The sequence below is a fragment of the Asterias amurensis genome, chromosome 16 (genome assembly GCF_032118995.1).
Source record: "Asterias amurensis chromosome 16, ASM3211899v1".
NCBI lineage: Eukaryota > Metazoa > Echinodermata > Asteroidea > Forcipulatida > Asteriidae > Asterias > Asterias amurensis.
Window position 1 is genome coordinate 16,593,884 of NC_092663.1, and position 21,147 is coordinate 16,615,030.

Here is a 21,147-nt window from a genome sequence, read left to right on the forward strand (position 1 = left end):
TATTATTATTAATACATGGCTCCACAAATAAATGACTCATAAACAATGTATTATGAGATATGTTTAGCCAGTTGCTAGTTTAATAATAAGAATCCGTATTTAACAACACTTCCATTGTTAATTTTTCGAGAATAATTCTTCCATTTTGATTAATTGCTTATGAATTACTCCATGCTAACTGATGCTATGATTAAAGAACGCAGCTTATAAGTAAATCTGATTCCTTCTTTGTTTACCTAGTAGTAACCAAAATTGAGATTGGCTTAGTGGTTTCTTCCCCTAACTTCCACCCCTGTGGACCCCGGTTCGAATCCTACCTCAGACTGGAGCCTTGCATGTGGATTGGCTTTTCAGTCCTTACCTGGGCCCAATTTCAAAGAGCTGCTAAGCACAAACATTTGCTTAGCATGAAATTTCTTCCTTGATAAAAACAGGATTACTAACCTAATGTCCATTTGTTGCATATTGCTTGTTACTGGTACTCGGCTGTAGTTTGCTTATCCTGAAAATCACTGGGAAATTTGGTTGGTAATCCTGTTTTTATCAAGGAAGAAATTTCATGCTAAGCAATTTTTTATGCTATAAGCGGCTCTATGAAATTGGGCCCTGATCTAAACCTGACATACCTTCAGGTCTATGCGTTACAGCACTAGGCATGGAACCCGGTTGGAGTCAAAGATTGGAATCTTGGGTTTTCAGTACCTACCTGAATGTGTGTTTTTTTTTCCCGGGGTGGTTGTTATTTAGAACAAACGTAGTTTCAGGTTTTCTAGTCACAGTGCTAGACCCTTCTGATGGTCCTTTGGTTTCATGAACAGAAAGATATAGTTAAAAGAATCTCTAAAACTCCTTTCCTCTAGATAAAGAGATAAAGACCACACCTTTTCGTAAATGAAGAATTCCCCCTATATCCCCTAGGTTGATTCACTAGGATCCTTCCTCACTAACAAAAACAAACACTTAATGATAACTCAATGCCCAAACTGTTGGACTCTGATTATGGTGGTATGCCCGATCTCATGTACAGATGTTATAAGTTATCACACAAGCGTGAGTGGAATAAGGAAAAATATAGCGCTTCTGCGTCCCGTATCCAACATATATGGGACGCAGACGCGCTATATTTTTCCGTATTTCCACGAGTGCGCGAGTGATAACGTATTTATCTTCAAGCAAACTTGATGCGTGACATAGAACACACAAGACGCAGGTAGTGATATTGGCCGTGCAATATAGGTTTATATCACCATTCTGCAAATCTGATTGGAGGATTAGCGCGTACTTGAAGATAAAAGGCATAATCAGTTTACCAGTATATAGTCCTCCACCCAACAGAATAAAACAAAAGGTGCCGTTGTAGTCTGATAAGTTAGTTACAGTGAAACGTGAAATATATCTGCTTTGGTTAGTGTTACAGGACTGGAATTTCATCTTTGAGTAGGGCAAGGCCATTTTCATTTTGCAAAGGGCACTTCAAGTGGAAAATCTTAAAGTCTTTTGCAGGGGCACCAAGGCCAAGACCAGGGCTGGATTTCACAAAGCACTAAGATTCATCTTAAGATGAGTGGTCAGTATTACCAGAGTAGTTTGTATTGTGACATCACACTTTGCTAAGCATTCAAGATTGATTCACAGTTAAGGTCAATCTAAACTCTTTGTGAAATCCGCCCCAGGGGCAACAAGTTCACGGTCTCTGCGAAATTCAAGGTCTGGGGTTAGTTAGCAAAGATGGTTTCCTCCTGCCTTTTCTTCCTGTTCATGACGGTACCGGGTTTATTCTGGGCTTCTGGATGATTGGCGAGCTCCGGTGGACATGTTGAGATCGGACTTCCTTGAAGAATCTGCTTGAGATCGTAGAAGACCTCGCTGTCGTCTTGGGTCAGGAAAGTTATAGCTGTTCCTGTTTTACCAGCACGGCCGGTACGACCAATGCGATGGGTATAATCTTAGGAAATAGACGAGAGAAGAATTTTCATTAGTAATTGTCAAAGACTAGTATTCTCACTTAGTGTATCCCAACATGCATAAAATAACAAACTGTGAAATTTGAGCTCAATTGGTCATCGAAAGAAAAAACAACCTTGTTGCACAAATTGGTGTGCATGCAGATGCCCGAGAATGGCTTCCGACAGGAAGTCTTTCTCAGATTCAAATATTTGATTCAGTCAATTCTATGTTCAACCCCAAAAATCATTCAAATAATTTAGTAAGAAATTGCTTCTTTCTCAAAAACTTTCTCGTTACTTTACTTTTGCAAAATTCATGATAAAAAGGTAAAAAGGAAACACTTTAAAATTACAGCAAACAACTTTCATAATGAAACAAATGCACTTCCACCAAAACAAAATCCTACAGCAATTTGAGTTGCTTACCTTCAATACTCTTGGCCATGTCAAAGTTGATAACAACAGACACATCTCGGATGTCGATACCACGCCCGGCAACGTTGGTAGCAACCAGGATGTCTTTGACGCCAGTTTTGAGACTCGCGAGGGCGTACTCTCTCTGCTCCTGACTCTTGCCTCCGTGGAGGGTGATGGCGTTATACTGCAGGTAACCATAGTAACAGTCAATCAATATAATGTACGGAAATGACAAAAATAGACAACTAAATAGAATTGAAACAAACAATGGGTTCCAATTGCCAAACGTATACAATCCCATAAAGGCCTTTGTAAAGGCGAAATTGTGAATGAGAAGCAGGAAATTCCGGACTCACTTCAAGCGCATTTCATGGGTTTGCAGGGAATTTTGGCCACATCACTAGCCACTCTTCACTTTATACACACCTAGCGCAAAAATTTAGCGCATGCACATGCACAGTAAGCGGAGAACGGTGATACTAAGCACATAAGTCTGCGGTATAGACCTTTATCATGCTGCCTCCATCTTTGTCATGTTCCTCGTATCGAATAACAATCATTAATGATAAGAATTGTTTTGCAAATAGGAACCAGACTATTTTGTTCTTCCAGCCCAAGTTTGGTAGCATTGATATCCATGGGAGAAATTCAAGATGGCTGCACCATGATAAAGGTTATTGCAGAGCCATGAAATTGGGCTCTTGTGAGTATCTTCAATTGTAACCAGAATGAAAATAACTTACACCCATTTTTTCCAGTGATTTAGCAAGGACATCACATCCCTTCTTCTGGTTGACAAAGATCATGATCGGAGGATCGTAACCCTTCTCCAGAATCTGGACCAAGCGATGCCTACAGAGAGAGAAAAACAAAAGACATTCATTTAATAGATGTTAGGCCTTGGGTTCGAATCCCTCCGAAGTAATATGTCTGTGATTCTTTTCACAGAACTCAGGAAAGTACTGAGTCTAAAGTGCTTTAATACACACATCAGTGTAAGAGTAAAAAAATATCACATTGTTGAAGTTCATTATTAAATAGATGTTACTATCAGTTTATTAACACCAGCACAGAGGTTGAATTGCACAGTGGTTACGGCAAGATAAAAAAGCTAAAATACAAAGTCTGTAATTAAAAATACGCAATTTCCACATTGTAGATAGAAACTTATGGTACAGGAATGAACACAAAAAGGCACATATACCACAAAAAAACTTGTGGACAAACAAAACTAAATAAACGCATTTTATGCTAATGTGTTGGAACAATCAATAACCTGATCCTAGAATTATAGACTAGAAAACAGTGTACAAAACCTGGGCTGTTAAAGGAACATGTTGCCTTGGATCGGTCGAGTTGGTCTTTGAAAAACGTTTGTAACCGTTTGTTATAAAATGCATATGGTGAGATATTATTGTTAGTTCGCAAATGTGTGTGGATCGTATTATACTTTTAAAACATCTATCTCAACCCATATGCATTTTATATCAAACGGTTACAAACTTTTTTCAAAGACCAACTCGACCGATCCAAGGCAACGTGTTCCTTTAATAATTAAAAAAAAAGGGTTGGTAAACTCCCTGGTTACAAGAGCAGAAGGGATAGTTGAAAAAGCTTCTTTGGATTATCGTTTCAGGAATCCAACTTACCTCTTCTCTTGATTAGAAACCAAGTAAGCGATTTGTTGCACTTTGTCGACTGGTTTGCCGATAGAGCCGATGTAAACGATGGCTGGACGTCGGAGGTAGGAACGAGCTACACGCTCTACAGCTGTCGGCATGGTAGCGGTAAACATCACAGTCTAAAAGGAAAAATGCTGAAACTTAGCATTGAAGACTAAAATGAGCAGAGAATACTGTTTGAAATGTCCTGACCAAACCGGCTGTTTTCAGAGCTAACACTCCCTCAAAAGATATTTATCAAGGTTGTCGTACCCGTAAGTTACTTTTATTGATGCAAAGCTTCAAACATCACTTACATGCAGAGAATTTAACATTTTTAGAACTGAAAAGTCTCCCGAACAATCTGATAAATCTACTCCGCGGTAATAGAATATAGAAAGATAGTTCTCTATAAGCACAAACTCTACCTGGTTAGTAGATACACACATGGTGTTACCGCAAACCAAATATATATTGATAGCTCACCATGCAATGCCTCAAATCCTATAACATTTTTGTTACTGTTACTTTTGGTTTTTACACCGATGTGTGTAACCACTGTATACAAAGCGTTGACTGACTCTACACTGAAACCTCTGGACCCCTATAAATAAGCCCACTGCTAACCAGGGTAAATAAAATGAAAATAAAATGAGACTTGATACATAAACAAAAATAAACAACGAATTGTATAATCTGGTTTTACCTGCCGGTATTTCTTCTTAGTAGCAAAGTTAGCCAATAGCGTCTCTGAGTCTTCTGCCTCATCAGTATCTGGCTTCTGATTGGTCACTGGGAGATACTCCAGGATCTTCTGGACATCGGGTTCGAAACCCATGTCAATCATACGATCGGCCTGTCATGTGATCAAACAAAAGGAAAAGAGTGGTCAAATAAAGGTTTTTGTATGATCCAAGAATATACATTGTGTTTCTTAAAAGTGATTTATTTTTATCAATATAAAATCTTAAACAGTAATCATAGACTACATTTTACTTAATCACAAAAAGGGAAAAGGTGAAGGGAGAAAATATAAAATGGCAGTTCATATATTTCTTTTAAAAGCTGTGGGTTTTTAAAAAAACATGCCTAGTTAACAGTTACATAAATTAACAATAAAAAGTTGTGACCCCCATAAGGTGACCCCTTTGTTGCCACTTTTCTTGTTGCGTTGTAAGGCTTCTGAATGCCAACCTCCCCAACAAAGACATTGAAACAATAGAGAGACCCCCAACATAGGGCTTGATAGCTTAAATGCTAAAGTGCCGACACAATAATCCGGAGGTCATAAGGTTAAAATCGCACTCTAGTCAATGTTTATTTCTTCCTCTCATAAAGACAGAACTCTTACCTCATCCAAGACGACATACGTGCACTGGTTCAGCACCAAATACCGATTCTCCAAGACATCGATGAGACGGCCAGGCGTCGCTATGACGACCTCGCATCCCATCCTCAGCTTGAAACCCTGATCCTCCCGAGAGATACCTCCAATGATTGAGACTGAGCGGATACCGAGAGGTTGACCGAACCGTAGGGTTTCCTCTTCGATCTGCTGAGCAAGCTCACGAGTAGGTGCTAAGATGATGGCGTAAGGGCCTTGATCAACATCTTCCTCCCTAAGACAAGAGGATAAGTCAGATTTCAATTTGCATGGTGTAAGTACAATAAGGAAGTATGAGGTTGCAAGCATGCTAATGATCTTTCTTGTGGAAACTGTTGATTCTTAAAAGAGGCATCTCTCAGAGCTTGAAATAAACACTGGACCGCAGGCAAGAGATTTGAGCATCAGGCTAGTATACAATAATTTTCTTCAGTCTACTCGCACTCAGTGAAAACATTTATAAATGCAAGGGTATAGTGGCTTTTAGCCTTGTTGTGGGCAAACGGCTTAGCGTCCCATCCGAAGGACGAAGCAATGGTTAAGTGTCTTGCTTAAGGACACAGGTGTGATGACTGGGACTCGAACCCAAACTCTACTGGTCAGAAATAACAGAGCTTGAGTCCGGTGCTCTTTAACCGCTAGTCTACAAACATGCCACACAAATATTTCTTATTACCCCTTTCTTTGATTGGTTGTGAGAGCTTGAGATTGTTACCTTTCTATCTTGGGGAGGGTCGTGATCCACACAAGGAGAGGGATTAAGAAAGCTGCCGTCTTTCCGCTGCCGGTCTCTGCAACGCCGATGATGTCACGATTCATTAAACCAATAGGAATAGCTTGCCTCTGGATTGGTGTTGGATCCTAGAGTTACACAGAACAAGAAAAGAGACGAGGAAACTTAAACATATTTCCATAATCGCGCTCCAGTGGAATTTTCAAATACAATATCAACCTCTACCCTTGGAGGTACCCATTTAAACCCGTAGGTGAAGAGAAAAAATTATAGCAAAACATTTTTGTAGTGCTTTTCATTTAGTGCTTGAGTTAACACAAAAAATACAACAAACATACAAAATAGGACAATAATGTCAAGATCGGGATTCAAACCCACACTCCGATATGTCAAAAATATTAACTTACTGTGTACTCCAATTTCTTGATGACCTCACAGATATTTTCCGGGATACTCGGACATTCTGCCCATGAGCGAAGCGGGTTTGGAATGCGTCCTCCTTTCGTACTGATATTATAATCTTCTCTGAAGATACGCCAATCTCGTTCTGTCATCTCGTGTTGCTTCTTATCTTTCCAATGACGGTCATCCCATTTCTGTTTCTGCTCCCTCTTGTCCTCTTTACCAAGGCGTGTTCTTCGATGAAAACAAAAATAAGCATGACTCTCAAAAATATTTGAATATATACCCGCCGCCAAAAATATAGGATTCAAACTGCCTCTAACTACCAGGCAATCTCGATGGTCTAGTCGGTCTAGATTGGCAAAGGTCTTGGGTTCGATTCCCACCTCAGTAATATGCCTGTAATTTTTTTACCAGAACTCAGGAAAGTTCTGAGTATACATTGCTTTCATACATCAGTGCAAGTGTCAATCCAAATACATTAAAATAAATTGAAAATCTGTTTTTTTTTAAAGCCATTATACACTTTCGATACAGAAAAAAAAAAAGTTCACAGATTTACAAATAATTTACAGGGTTTACAGAAGGTAATGGTGAAAGACTTCTCCTGAAATATTATTCCATGAAATGCTTTACTTTTTGAGAAAACATGAAAACAATATCAATTCTCAACAGCGAGAATTACGGATTTATTGTAAACACATGTCATGACACGGCGAAACGTGCGGAAACAAGGGTGGGTTTTCCCGTTATTTTCTCCCGACTCCGATGACCGATTGAGGTTTGTTATTTTATATATAAGTTGTGATACACGACATGTGGGACTTGGACAATACCGTTTACTGACAGTGTATAATGGCTTTAAGATCAAAAAATTTCCTAGACCAACAATCATTCCATTTTGTATTAAAATGAAGAACTTACTTTTCTTGCTCTTTTTGTTTTCCAGTCCGTCTTTTCTCAAGAAGATCTGAGTAAAATCTGCTGTCTTTCTTCTGTGCCTTGATGTCAATCCCACCGATATGACCACGCCCAAATAACTGAGCTTCGTGTTTCTCCTTGTATCTTGAAAATAGAAATAAAATCATGAAAAAGCAAATTATTACACTTGTAAGAAATCAATATAAACCAATATTTCCCTTGTGGTTTATATTGATATCTGAAGAAAAAAAATGTTGCATCCTGCCGCTTCCCAGGTTGTATCGTAATTTGGGTGTGATCCCTGGCTACATTGCAGTTAATGATTGTATGGCTTTTGACTGGCACACCCGAACAAAGATATTGACAAAATAGGGACACCGCCAACATAGGGCTAGATAAGTCAGTTGGTAGAGCGCCTGCACGTTAATCTGGAGGTCGTTGACTCTAGTCAATTCTTTGTTCAACCCAAAAATCACTTTGATTTGATTGTCCTAGAGATGCGATGAGTTAGGAGAAGAGTAAAGGAGATTGGAAGTCTCGCTACCATGGCCAGCGCACCATATCGATACCTCTCATCACTAACCCTTGGTAGGGATGGACTCCGAGTCAACGCTGATTGGCTCCCAAGGGTGACTACTTTGCATGCACGCTTGTTTAAAACTTCTGAGCAGCTGTATGAGGCTCAGTACACATGTGTGAAAATTCAATTATTTTGATGTAATTCCGCTTCAAATGAATCAAGTTTTTACATAGTCACAAACTGCATACAGTTATCGCTTCTCTCTACCCAGGGGTAAATGGGTACCTGTGAGGGCAGAGATGGTTCTTGTGATTGATTTAGCCAAGTAGCGCATTTGTTGCACAAGGCTGTATACTCCCCAGGGAGCTGAGATGGTTTAAGGAATGATTTAAAGCCCAGTGACCAGGGGTAATAATGTGAAGCACTTTGGGACGCTCTTCGGTTGTGAAAAGCGCTATATAAAAAATAACCATTATTAATATTATTATTATTATTATCATAGACATATCACATGATTAAAGAAGAATGAGAGGGGACCAGTTGCTCTTTGACTTGATGCGGGCGTATTGAGTGGATCGGCCACAGGCCTAATTTAACCACCCTAGATTGTGGCATTTTGACGATGCCAACCAAAGCCCCACCGACTCAACCAGGCGGTTACCGGTTGGTCTGAACAGCATCGTCACCGCGCTGAACCGAACATGCAAAAATGCTCAACCGATGACCAATGTTTCTGGTTGGGGCTGCCAAAATGCACTCCAGGGGTTATGAGCGAGCAGGGCAAGCTGGAAAAAATGACACAATGAGATTCAACACCTCTAGGCTAGGAGATTAGTGACTTACATCGGATTGAAGTCATTGGAGGTGTCTTCTCCAGCATCCCAATCAAAGACAAACTTCCTGTCGTTCAATCTACGGATCCTCCTCTTCTTCTTAACCACACCCAAGTAGCGATCCTTCAAGAAACAAAAAACAAAAACTGACGCTTATTCCAGACCTGGATATTCCTCTGGAGAACGTACAAACTAAAGATGGTCAAAAACTCAATATTTGGCAAAAATGGCAAAACTAAAAATGGTCAAATACAACTGGGCCCAAACTCACTTCTGCTCATCCGTAAGCAAAAAAACGTCACTTATGGAAGGAGAGAATTCTGCACCTACATCAACCAAATTTCATGGGTTAGCACAGGGAAATTTCGCTCGTGCACGTGTGACTCCACATTACTAGGTATTGTTTGCTTACACAGCTAGCGCAGAAATTCGGCAATTGCGCAGTAATTAGAAAATGATGATCATAAGCGCAGAATTCAGTGGTAAGCAGAGCCACGAATTTGGACCTTGATCCTTGGTGACCTAAGAATGCAAAGTTCTGTCGTACCTTAATGGCTTGCTTCTCTTTTTCCTCTTCTCTATCTTTCCCTTTAGAGGAATCCTCATCCCGGTCTCGACGCTCGCGTCTTTCTCGCCTCTCCATTCTATCGCGCTCCCGAGGATCACCTAAGATCAATGATAACCAAAATGAGTAAAGACATCCTATTTTGTATTCAAGATATTCAACTTTCTAATTGCAAAAAAGAGGACATGGCTGATCTTACTTAACTTTTGTAAAGTGTTTTTCAGTTTTCTATGGCACTATTTTGAAAAGAAAAAGAGGAAATCAGCTGAAAAGTTGCATACCTGTATATTGTAAGAATATCATTAGCTAAGGTTTTGCGGTAGCAATGGTGGTTGACAACTCAACGTTTCAATTCAGTTTGCTCTGATCGTCTCCTAAAGATGATCAGAGCAAACTGATCGACTGCTGAAGACAACCAGAGCATACTGATCGAAATGTTGAGTTGTCAACCACCAGATCATTTCAGAACTAACACTTCTCACGGGAGATTTACATACGTGTATGGCAGTTTCAAATCCTACTTATAAGAACCTCAGAAGAAAACAAACTATATCAAGTAACAAAACTACAAGGGGAACTGACTGGGTACATTTAAAAAAAAAAAAAAAAACAGTACAAAAATAAGATGTACTTACCGGCTATCTGAGACATCTTAATGAATTCCATTTGCTTCTTTCGAGCTTCGTCCTGAGCCTGACGTTGAGCTTTAACAGCCTCTTCTCTCTTCTGGACCGCTAGTTTCGCTCGCTCTTCCTTGGTCAAAAATTTAGGCTGGAAAAGAAATTAAATTGAAACAATTTAAGACAAGGTTTTTATTGAATAAATGGTTTCAGATAACACCATTTGTGTATCTACTTGCTTGGTACATTTAGATTATGTTCCTTTAAGAAATTGTCTTGCTTTATAGTCTCCTACCGCGGAGTGGAATTGGGCACCTTCTCAGTTCTGAAAAGAACTGTCCTGCTTTTAACTATAAACTACAGTACTACCTGGGTGGAAGGTAGGAAATTGGCCAGGACTACTGCTTTCACTTTAATGGATCGAGGGGATTACGAAACAAAAGATTACGGTTTATCAATGTGTTGTCCTTGACAGAGAGAGACAGCTGGGATCAGTTTCAGAAAGCTGGTTAGCAGAAAATGGTGCAGAGCAAATTTTTCGCTAAGCAAAAAACTAGCAGGGAACCAGTCACAAATAGTAAACATTCATGTTGTTTTAGCTGGTAACCCGTTTCTGCTCAGCCGGATTTAACTGTGCTAACTTCTAAGCAATATTTTGCCCTTGATGAAAATGGCCTTAATCATAAAAAAATAATAACAGGCAACCTACAAACAAACTATCATAGCAATAAGTAAACTAGTCAACTTGACAAGATTTTAGTAGTACCTTTGAAAGCGCTTCTTGCTCTTTAGTTTTCTTTGCGATCATCTCCTCCAGAGATATTGGCTGCTTCTTCTCAGCTTTCAAATCTTCCTCTTCTTCCTCCCCTGTTGCTTTATCGCCTTTGTTCCTGTTTTCAAGATATAATTCGGTTCACTTCAAGGACAAGCATTGATGATAACAGCACATCTTATTTCCTCATTTGTTTTTTGTGCTTCCAATTCGTTGATCACAATTTTGCTTCATGAATGCTTAAGAATCAAGTATCAAGTATCAAGAATATAGTTAAAGTGGCTAATAGCTACAGAGGTTTTTGATTGCTGCTAAGCAGAGTTTGCCTATCAACTTAGGCTGTGACTTGTTTCAAGAAAAACATTTTACTCAAGAATTTGGAGCATAGAAGTCTGTTGTGAACTATTCCTGTAAAAAAAGGCTTGTGGGCAAATTACTTACCGTTTTCTTTTGTCGTTTGGCGACCTTGATCTGTCCCGACGTGATCGATACCTATCTCGATCTCTATCTCGATCACGGTCTCGATCAGGACGATCTCGATCTTTCCTCTCATCTCTTCTGTCATCTCGATCTCTTCGGTTCATATTCATACGATCAGACTGATTACGATCTCTTTCTCGCGATCTAGAGCGAGACCTACCAAGAGGAAAACATTTTTTAAATACAAGTTTTCAATGTTTAAATATTAAAGGAACATTACAGAATTGGTTTTGCTAACAAAACAGTTGCTGGCAGGTTTATAGCACTTTATGTAATCCATCATAAACATAAACTGACAAACCTGTGGAGGTTTAAGATCGATTGGCCATCTGGGTCTCGGGAGAATATTGAAAAACCGATTACAAATTTTGCAGTGCATCAATGCCAAAACAAAAATGAATAAAACGCTCACTGAGCGATAAACTCCAAATGCGAAATTAGATTTTTTATTTCCCATCAAATATGACATTTCAGACAGAAATATTTCAAGGGATGTTTTCACTTATCATCATCATTAGACTGTGTAAGTTTTGTGTAAATCTGTGATCTTCACGATTTGGGTTTCTTACCAATTCTGTAACGTTCCTTTAAAGGCAGTGGACACTATTGGTAATTACTCAAAATAATTATTAGCATAAAACCTTACTTGGTTAGGAGTAATGGGGAGAGGTTGATGGTATAAAACATTGTGGGAAATGGCTCCCTCTGAAGTGCCATAGTTTTCGAGAAAGAAGTAATTTTCCAAGAATTTTATTTCAAGACCTCAAGTTTAGAACTTGTAGTTTCGAAATCAACCATCTAAACGCACACAACTTCGTGTGACAAGGGTGTTTTTTTCTTTCATTATTATCTCGCAAGTTCGAAGACCGATTGAGCTAAAAGTTTCACAGGTTTGTTATTTTATGCATATGTTGAGATACACCAACTGTGAAGGCTAGTCTTTGACAAATTACCAATAGTGTCCACTGCCTTTAATACAATAACAACAGCAAACAAGACAAAATAATAAGAATAATATTGGTTCAAGAAAATTAAAACATTTTTATGATTCATGCGTATAAATAGACCTTATCGCAATTACTGCCTGGTTGATATTGCTGAAAGGCTGAAAGGCATTGTGGGAAGGAAAAGGAGTAAACGCAGTGCCCCTTCCCACAATGCCTTTCGCTTCAGCTATTCAGCAAAATCAACCAGTGAGGTGGATTGGCAATCAGGTCATAATCTATAAATTATAGTTAATAGGGTGCATCCATATAATTATGCGCAAATTAATCTTCTTTTCTAAAAAGTATCCTCATTCATATCACACACTTCAAGGCGCAGTCTGAGAGACCTTCAGTTCAGTCTTAATTAACCCCACTTGTCTTTGATCACACCAAAAGTTTGGAACTTTTTGGGTGATATTTTTATACATTTATTTTTACCATGCTGATTCTCTCGAACTCCTCTTCTTGCTTATTATACACGTAACTTATAAATTCAGTTATATTATACTTGAACATCAACAAAACGCCCAATAATTTAATGGATTTGGCTGGTGGTTCCATGCCTTCCTTACTCAGGGATTGAATTCATTTTTTAGCAGCCAGTGATCGTGATGGGGATGTGAAAAACTTTGAAAATCTTCAAAATCAAAGTTCAAAATTCAACTTTCAAGGCTAAGTTAATTACTTAAAGCCATTATACCCTTTCAGTACAGGAAAAACAAAAGTTCACAGATTTACAAATAATTTAAACTACAGGGTTTACAGAAGGTAATGGTGAAAGACTTCCCTTGAAATGTTATTCCATGAAATGCTTTTCTTTTTGAGAAAACATTAAAACAATTATAAATTCTCAATATCGAGAATAGCAGATTAATTTTAAACACATGTCATGACATGGCGAAACCTGCGGAAACAAGGGTGGGTTTTCCCGTTATTTTCTCCAGACTCCAATGACCGATTGAGCCTAAATTGTTACAATTACAGGTTTGTTATTTTATTATATATAATTTGTGATACACAAAGTGTGGGCCTTTGGACAATACTGTTTACAGATGTTACGCGATTGCTTTAGTAATTAGTAATAATAATAATAATACTATTTTAATATTTAACATTTTAAAATAAATAATAATATTATTATTATTTTTAAAATTCATTATTAAAATAATATTATAATAATAATGAAAACATAAAAAGGGCAGCCAAGGGGAGCAAAAGTAGGTAGATTTTGTAGCCAATCCGCCATCAATAAATCAAGTCACGAAACTAGAGTTGAATTATCTGGTACCACGGTATTAATTAGGAGACCCACCACGGTACATGAGGCTTGACATTTTGTGTGGTTGGGGTACTTGTATTTGTAATGGAGACTGCATCAGTTTAGGGAAAGTTTTTTGTTTTGCTCACCTGACTCTTCTGACGTCTCTGTCCCGCTCTCGATCCCGAATCCTGTCCTTGGACGACATTATTTTCAAGTCAAATACTTACAGCCGATTGTAAGGAACAGAAACACGTTGCTCCAAATCGTATTAAAATCTGCCAAAACGCTCAAAAAAAAAAATAAAACCAACGTGACACAAACGAGTCAAGTTGGTTTGGTTTGAGAGATGCACAGTGCGAGTTACGGTGCGCCACTAGAGGGCGCTATGTAACATAAACGGGGGGGGGGGGGGGGGGGCTGCATCAGGGGCGGAAACTTGTTGTTCATGTGGTGGGGGGGGGGGGGGCTCGCGAAAATCTGTACAGTTGTGATGCTTTGATCGCTATTATATTTATGTAAAATATTGATTGATGGAAAGTGTTTATTTATGTGGCTGTTTCGAGAATATATGGAGCCTCTGAAGGGACAGGTAAAACAAAAATGGAAATGTATCAATCCCAAAAATGTTTTAGTTAAATTGCATTAACGAATATTTCGGGGGAACAAAATTATTTCAGTATTTCTTTTTTGTAGGACCTGTCCCATCTGGAAAAGAATACACATAATAGTTCGCCGGGCCCATTTTACTATTCATAATGTTATTGATTAAATTGATTAGGTCCCCCGCTATGTAACAATAAATAAACTACAATGGGTATAACATGCAACACTGAACTCAATTTCATGATAGAGCCTACGGGTATGAAATTATTTAGTTGATGCTTGTAAAGACTAAAACTCTGAAGAAGACAGGGTCAGAAGTAGAAGCGGCCAGACGCATACGACGTCCATTCCATCATCAGTGCTGAATGATTCCATTTCTACAATTATTACAACCCTCTTCATCACAGGGGCTTGTATCACTCACGTCTATGGATGGGATGGCCGGTACTAATGAACCAGAATTAAACATGGATTGTTTAAAGTGTAGTCTACCCAAGAACTATTCCTGAGTTAACTTACTTCCCAAGAACGGCATCCGGAGACAGATAAACCAAGGAAGCCCTCTAGCAAGATTCTGAAGTGGTTCTCATCCGATGGCCAACCTGAAGAAGCTTTTCCTCTTGCTACTCTCCTTCACCAGTGGCAGCTTCCTGACGTGGATGGTGACAATGAGCACCTTGGAGGAATATAAGATGCTCCTGCAAGAAAGGGCCAAGATGTTAAGGAGTGATGATGACATCTTCACCACGAGAGCTGGTGTCTTACAAGACGTGACGCATCCTACCACTAGTCATTCTATTCGCACTCAGGGTAAGAAGGAACCACCCATTTCAACTCACACACTCGGGGCCTAATTTCATAGAGTAGAAAATCTTGCTAGATATTCTCATCGTTTGAGCAGAAATGAGAGGTGGATACCAGTCACAGATTTTGTACATGTGACATGGCAGTTTGGCTAGTTTTTATGGTAAGTATAATTTTGTTGTGCTTAGCAACTTTTGTATGCTTAAGAAGCTCTTTGAAACTTTGGCCTCGTCACAAAATATTATTACCCCCCCCCCCTCCCAAACACATCACTCTTCCAGGCCTTGATAAGAGTCATGTTAAGATGGGTTGTCAGTTTTAAAAGTGACTTCGCTGTAGCTTTAAGATTTATATATTATTATTACTTATCTGTTTTATTCTTTCAATCTTTGATTTCCAGGTATTAAATCGAAGACATTGCATAATCCGGACTTAAAACCCAACAAAACTAGAGTGCTATGCTGGGTTCTGACGTCGCCGTCCACTCTTCAGACCAGAGCCATCGGCATCAAGGAAACTTGGGGTCCTCGCTGTGACGTCATATTGTACATGAGCTCTGAGACCGATCCAGAGTTCCCAACAGTTGGGCTCGAGGTTAAAGAAGGAAGACCAGCTCTATGGAACAAGACCAGGGCTGCTATCATGTACATCTATAAGCATCATTTCAACGACGCTGATTGGTTCATGAAGGCTGATGACGACACTTACGTCATAGTGGACAATCTACGATATTTTCTGCAGGATAAAGACAGCGGTAAACCGGTTTACTACGGCCATCATTTTAAACCGTATATCCCCCAAGGATATTTGAGTGGTGGAGCTGGTTATGTGATGAGTAGAGAAGCACTTAGATCAATTGTGGTCAACCAACTAGAGATACCATTGGCTACTCCCAGCTGTGAGTACTACAAGACGATTAGAAGTGAAGATGTAAGGGTGGGACTGTGTATGCAGATGGCTGGAGTAACCGTTGGCGATTCAAGAGATGATCAGAATAAGAATAGGTTCTTACCATTGACTGTAGATAGTTTCTTCACAAAGAATGTACCAGAGTGGTTTAATCGCTTCCCGAAACATAAAACTAAACTGGTAAGATTTGTTACTGTTTAGTATGATTTAAAGTTTAAACATCCTTTTCTTTAAGTGGTTTGAAGCTTTGTATTGTGTGAATAATAAGAACTAACGACAAATTGTATAAACTTGCGGGAACAACATAAATCTCCCTGGTGGGAGTATTGCTGTGAAAAGAGCAGGTGTTGTCTCGTCGACGTTTCTCCTGAAGACGCGCAGAGTGTACTGTTCGAAACGTCGAGACCACACCGGCTCTTTTAGAGCAAACATTCCCACAAAGGAGATTTGATACATGGTTGTCCCCGCAAGTTTACTAATTTTTAGTTACTGCGAATATCTAGCATGCATGGGCCAATAATTGTACCCCAAAAAATAAAAAAAAATAAAATAAATAAAACCGAGTAATAATCTTTTCTGATTTTCAGGGTCCGGAATGCTGCTCAGAAAGCCTGATATCAATCCATTACGTCACCGATCGGGCGTCGATGCAATTACTGGATTATTACATCTACCGCTTAAGGAGAAACAAAACGTGACGTCATCACGTCAAAGCGATCGTCTGCAGAGATATGTGACAGAGGGCGTCTCCTAGCCTGAACATCTGACGTCACACTTCCAGAGTCGTGAACTATATTTATAATAAAACATGCTCACAGTGAAATTATGTATCAACTTTAAACAAATTCTTCACCACTAAAATTATTCCAACAACTGAAATTCCACAGTAAGTGTCTTGTAACAGGTGCAACAGCACTTTTAAAAGTATAGGTTGAAATTGCATGACTGGAATTTTGGCGACACCAAATCATTTTCTTTGTGGGTTATCGTTCATTTGATTCGAATAAAATTGTGATTTTGAAAGTTCTTATAAACTGAAATTGTTTGTATTTAGATCCCCAAATACCACATTTTTGGAAACTATGTTTTTTTTTTTTTTTTTTTTTGGGGGGGGGGGGATATATTTCATGTAGTAGGTAGGCCTACTTGTTTACTATTTGTTTTTATTCAAGCATTTTATTTATTTGCGTAGACATAATCAATTTACTGTACCGAGAGAGCTTTGTGTTAATATCGACTATGGCATGCTTTCAATCACACTACGGTCTGTGAGTTTCTAATCACTTAAAAAACAAAGCGATTTTTCACAACAAAGACAATGGAGGCATGCACCGTCTGTTCCAATATTCAATACACTTGTCCTTTTATGTTGTACACCATTGATTGTATTCCATACTATTGTTGGATATGAATAAATAAGCTATTTAGGATTCTGGAAACACAAATACAATGTAGTTCTAATCCAATTACCATATGGTACTAAAACAGACTGATATTGTCAGTAGTACATTACCTCGCCAAAATCACGGGCGGTATACCATTGAAGTTGACTGTCTACGTATTTTCTACAACTGCAAAGATGTTCATGTAGCCATAAACATTTGACGCCATTAGACGCGGGAGTAGACATTGGGCAAGTTCGAGCAGCGACCATTTGTCAACCACTAGTCAATGTTCTATGGTTACCTATGCATGAAATACATCCTGGGTACCAGGCGAAATCACCCAATGGTCAACGATAGTCAACCATAGTCCCTTGCTCGAACTGGCTCTAGTTTTGCAATGGCAAATTACATGGAGACTTTATTCATGTTACTACTCGCCTTTTTCGGTGGCAGTTTCTTGACGTGGATAATAGCAATACATACAGTACAGAAGTACGAGTCCGTTTTACGAGAGAGAGAACCTAAAAACTTGAACCGGGATTCATTACAATCCGACTCCATCATGGACTTCGTCAAATATGGCGAGAGATTTCATAAAGTCAAGACCAACGCATCCCATCGTCTCCCGCCGATCCACACGGCGCAAAAGCCCACCGTGAAGCAACGCATCTCACCGAACGGTATGGCTGACTTTTTTTCAGTCAGGGAGGAGAGTTTATGTTTGTGAAAATTCATGAAAATGTCTTGAAACCCTCGGTCCCCCTTATTTTTTTAGACCATGAACCTTCCATAGATGTTTAACAGGTTTTGTTTAATATAGTATGTTTTTGGAAACAGAAACAACACTCTGTCTGGACACCGTGTGGACCATTTCTCTCCTTTTCATGGTGTTGCCTGATTTTTCAGAAATAGATGCTCACTATTTGTTTGACAGACTGGTCAAAATCCTTGCAGTTACCGCCCGTGATATTGGCGAGGCTATGTTTTATTGACAATATCAGTCTGATATCAGATAAAAATCCTTCCCCTGTGCGGTTGTCAGAGGCACACTGTGTGGTGCTGTCGTTTAAATTTGTGACAAACTTGGTTGAAACTCCTCTTTGGTCACTCAAACTGTTGCCCCCCCCAAAAAAAAAAAAAAACCCAAACAAAAAACAAATGATGGCAAAAACAATGATACCATTGAGTGGGCACAATTTATTTAATGCTCAATAAGTAGGGGCCTACGTGTGTGTGTAAATGTGGCCCATCAACCCATTTTGGTTTCAGTGGACAGCATGTTTCTATTATGGTGTAATTAATATTTTTGTGGGTCTTTTAGCACATGGGTTTTGAAACGAATTCAAAGCCTTGCAAACATTATTTGAAGACACGAGGTCTACACAGAAAGCCATCGAAAGAAGGCATATCAGTTCACCTCTCCACTTAAGAATATACAACAACCCAAAAAATGTGACGAATATATACCCCCCCGCAATGCGTTTGCGTTTTTTGTGACGTATGCATACTCGTGACGTAATGCTTACTTATGGCGTAGCTAAATTATTTGATTTTGTTTCAACAGATCATCGCATAATGTCTGAGATCAACAATGCAAACAATCCCAGGGTGCTTTGCTGGGTCATGACGACACCAGAGACTCTACACAGTAGAGCAATCGGAATCAAGAAGACTTGGGGTCCACGCTGTGACGTCACACTGTACATGAGCTCAAAATCCGATATTGACTTTCCAGCAGTTGGGCTTCCAGTGAACGAAGGAAGAAAACATTTATGGAAAAAGACAAAAGAAGCATTTCTTTACATCTATAAGCACCATTTCAACGACGCTGATTGGTTCTTTAAGGCTGATGACGACACTTACGTCATAGTGGATAATTTGAGAGGTTTTCTGCGGGACAAAAACAGCAGTGAGCCGGTTTACTACGGTCATGAGTTTCATCAACAGGGTCGGCATGTGGGGTACATGAGTGGTGGGTCAGGGTATGTAATCAGCAAGGAGGCCCTCAAGAGGCTGACTAATGACCAACTAAAGATTGATGGGAATTGTCACCTCAGTGGCAAGATTACTGCAGTAGAGGACATGATGATTGGCTGGTGCCTGTCCATGTGAATGTACTACGCGGTGATTCAAGGGATGAGTACCAGCGAAGTCGATTCCTACCTTTGCGTACTGACGATTACTTCAAAGATAATATGCCGGAATGGTTCTTCGAATCCTCGAAATATGACGTGAAATTGGTAACCGATGAAAACACATCTTAATAGACCCCCAATCAATGTTCTTATTGATCGTTCTTATAGCAGTTTTGTTTTTGCTGTTATTGTTGTTGTGTTGTTGTTGTTGTTGTTGTGTCATCAGCATTTGAGCAGAGGTTTGCCAACGAGACTTATTTAATTTAAGAGATTGTAAAATTCGATTAAACTGACAATGTTACACAGAACTTAAAATTTTCTAACAATTCTTAGTAAATGTTGTTCATATAATTTTCTCAAAACCTTTTTTGATTTCTTTTGTTTAATTCCAGGGTCCCGATTGCTGCTCAGATAGTTTGATATCTATCCACTACATCAAAACTGAGGAGTCGATGTTAACTCTTGATTACTACATCCACGGAATCAAAGTCAGGACAAAACCGAATCCATAATTCATAGCAATCAATTTTGTTATCTCAACTGGAAATGTTTAGCGGGACAATCGCGAAATCGTTGACCCATGAACTTTATCATCCTTGCCTCGTGGTCGTCTCATGTGTAGGGTTGGCCTCTTTGAGGAAATCTGTCCGACGGACTCGATTCTGTCCCCCATATAAGGGAAATTAACAAGGGCTGAAGGAGGATGTTTCAAAAGAGGGTCCTGTAACAAGAAGTTTGTACACACAGATCGCCATAAGGGGACAGAGTTATACGCCACTTGGAAACCATTACCTTTACCATTCTATCTGATTCTGAATCTAAATTACTTCAGAAGAGTTTGCGGTAACACCATGTAATAACAATCTCTAAATGAGTTGGGGTGGTTCTGAAAAGAACCGTTGGATTAACCGTTGGATTAACTCCAAAGAGTTAATCCAACGGTTTTTTTTCAGAACCACCCCACCTCATTTAGAGATTGTTATTACATGGTGTTACCGCAAACTCTTCTATATCTTATCTCCACCATGCAAAGTTTCAAATCCTACTTAATTATTTTAGTCTTTGAAGTGTAAAATGTATCAACACTAGAGAGCGCTATTCACATAGCCCTTGTTGCCCTTGTTGACATCCACTCATTTCCCAATGAAGACACCATGCCAAATTGTGATAAAGAAGACAATGAGTACATTTCAGTTTTATATTTTGGAGGAACTCAAAACCCACACAGTGAGACAGGGACTGAAAAAACAATCCACATGAAAGTCTCTGGTCCGGATGTTAGCTCGACTAATTAAGTTGTATAATTTGGTTCTGTATCTGTATCTGTCGACAAACTCCTCACAGGATATACAAGTTGCAGGTTCCATAAGTTGACAATTGACATTGACTTTGGCTCTCATGATTGGTGAAACAATATGAAACAGCTCATTACCTATTAAAATATTTTACAATTTATTTCAAAAATGGCATCAGTGGTCAGTTTTTTTTTAAATAAAAATTTGATTGGATCAATTTAAATTGTTGCCGACGCCACTTGGAACCAGTTACATAATAGCGGGCACAAGACATCCGCTACAGATTGTTGGCAATTATCTCAAAACCGCTTCAACCTAGAAATTTGGAGAAGAGACAATTCAAACCATTTTAATGGTTTGAATTGTGTACTTCTCCAAATTTACATGAAACTCCCTCCAAGGTCCTTTTCAAATCACGGGGCTTCGGCTTTGGATTCGGCTTCAAGCTCCGTCCTCTCGTCTGAAGCCCTAAGCACGGACGCAAAGCACGGTTATAATATTGCCAAAACAACCGC

At 39.1% G+C, this 21,147-nt stretch overlaps 2 protein-coding genes and 1 pseudogene across 2 annotated transcripts; 2 read left to right on the forward strand and 1 right to left on the reverse strand.

Moving 5' to 3' along the window:
• Nucleotides 1–50: 50 nt before the first annotated feature.
• LOC139948666 (probable ATP-dependent RNA helicase DDX23) lies at nt 51–13,842 on the reverse strand. The gene is made up of 15 exons (XM_071946891.1): nt 13,648–13,842; nt 11,216–11,410; nt 10,769–10,892; nt 10,018–10,153; nt 9,365–9,483; nt 8,828–8,940; nt 7,468–7,608; nt 6,549–6,777; nt 6,124–6,269; nt 5,376–5,643; nt 4,731–4,880; nt 4,013–4,164; nt 3,107–3,215; nt 2,373–2,547; nt 51–1,945 (listed from the first exon to the last, which is right to left on the reverse strand). Exons 1-15 carry the CDS (start codon nt 13,704–13,706, stop codon nt 1,716–1,718), a joined length of 2,346 nt encoding a protein of 781 aa, XP_071802992.1. The 5' UTR covers nt 13,707–13,842; the 3' UTR covers nt 51–1,715.
• An 855-nt stretch (nt 13,843–14,697) lies between these two features.
• LOC139949216 (glycoprotein-N-acetylgalactosamine 3-beta-galactosyltransferase 1-like) lies at nt 14,698–16,515 on the forward strand. Its single transcript, XM_071947611.1, has 3 exons — nt 14,698–14,914; nt 15,309–15,997; nt 16,405–16,515. Exons 1-3 carry the CDS (start codon nt 14,698–14,700, stop codon nt 16,513–16,515), a joined length of 1,017 nt encoding a protein of 338 aa, XP_071803712.1.
• Nucleotides 16,516–17,599: 1,084 nt separating this feature from the next.
• LOC139948668 (glycoprotein-N-acetylgalactosamine 3-beta-galactosyltransferase 1-like) lies at nt 17,600–20,096 on the forward strand (annotated as a pseudogene).
• Nucleotides 20,097–21,147: the final 1,051 nt, after the last annotated feature.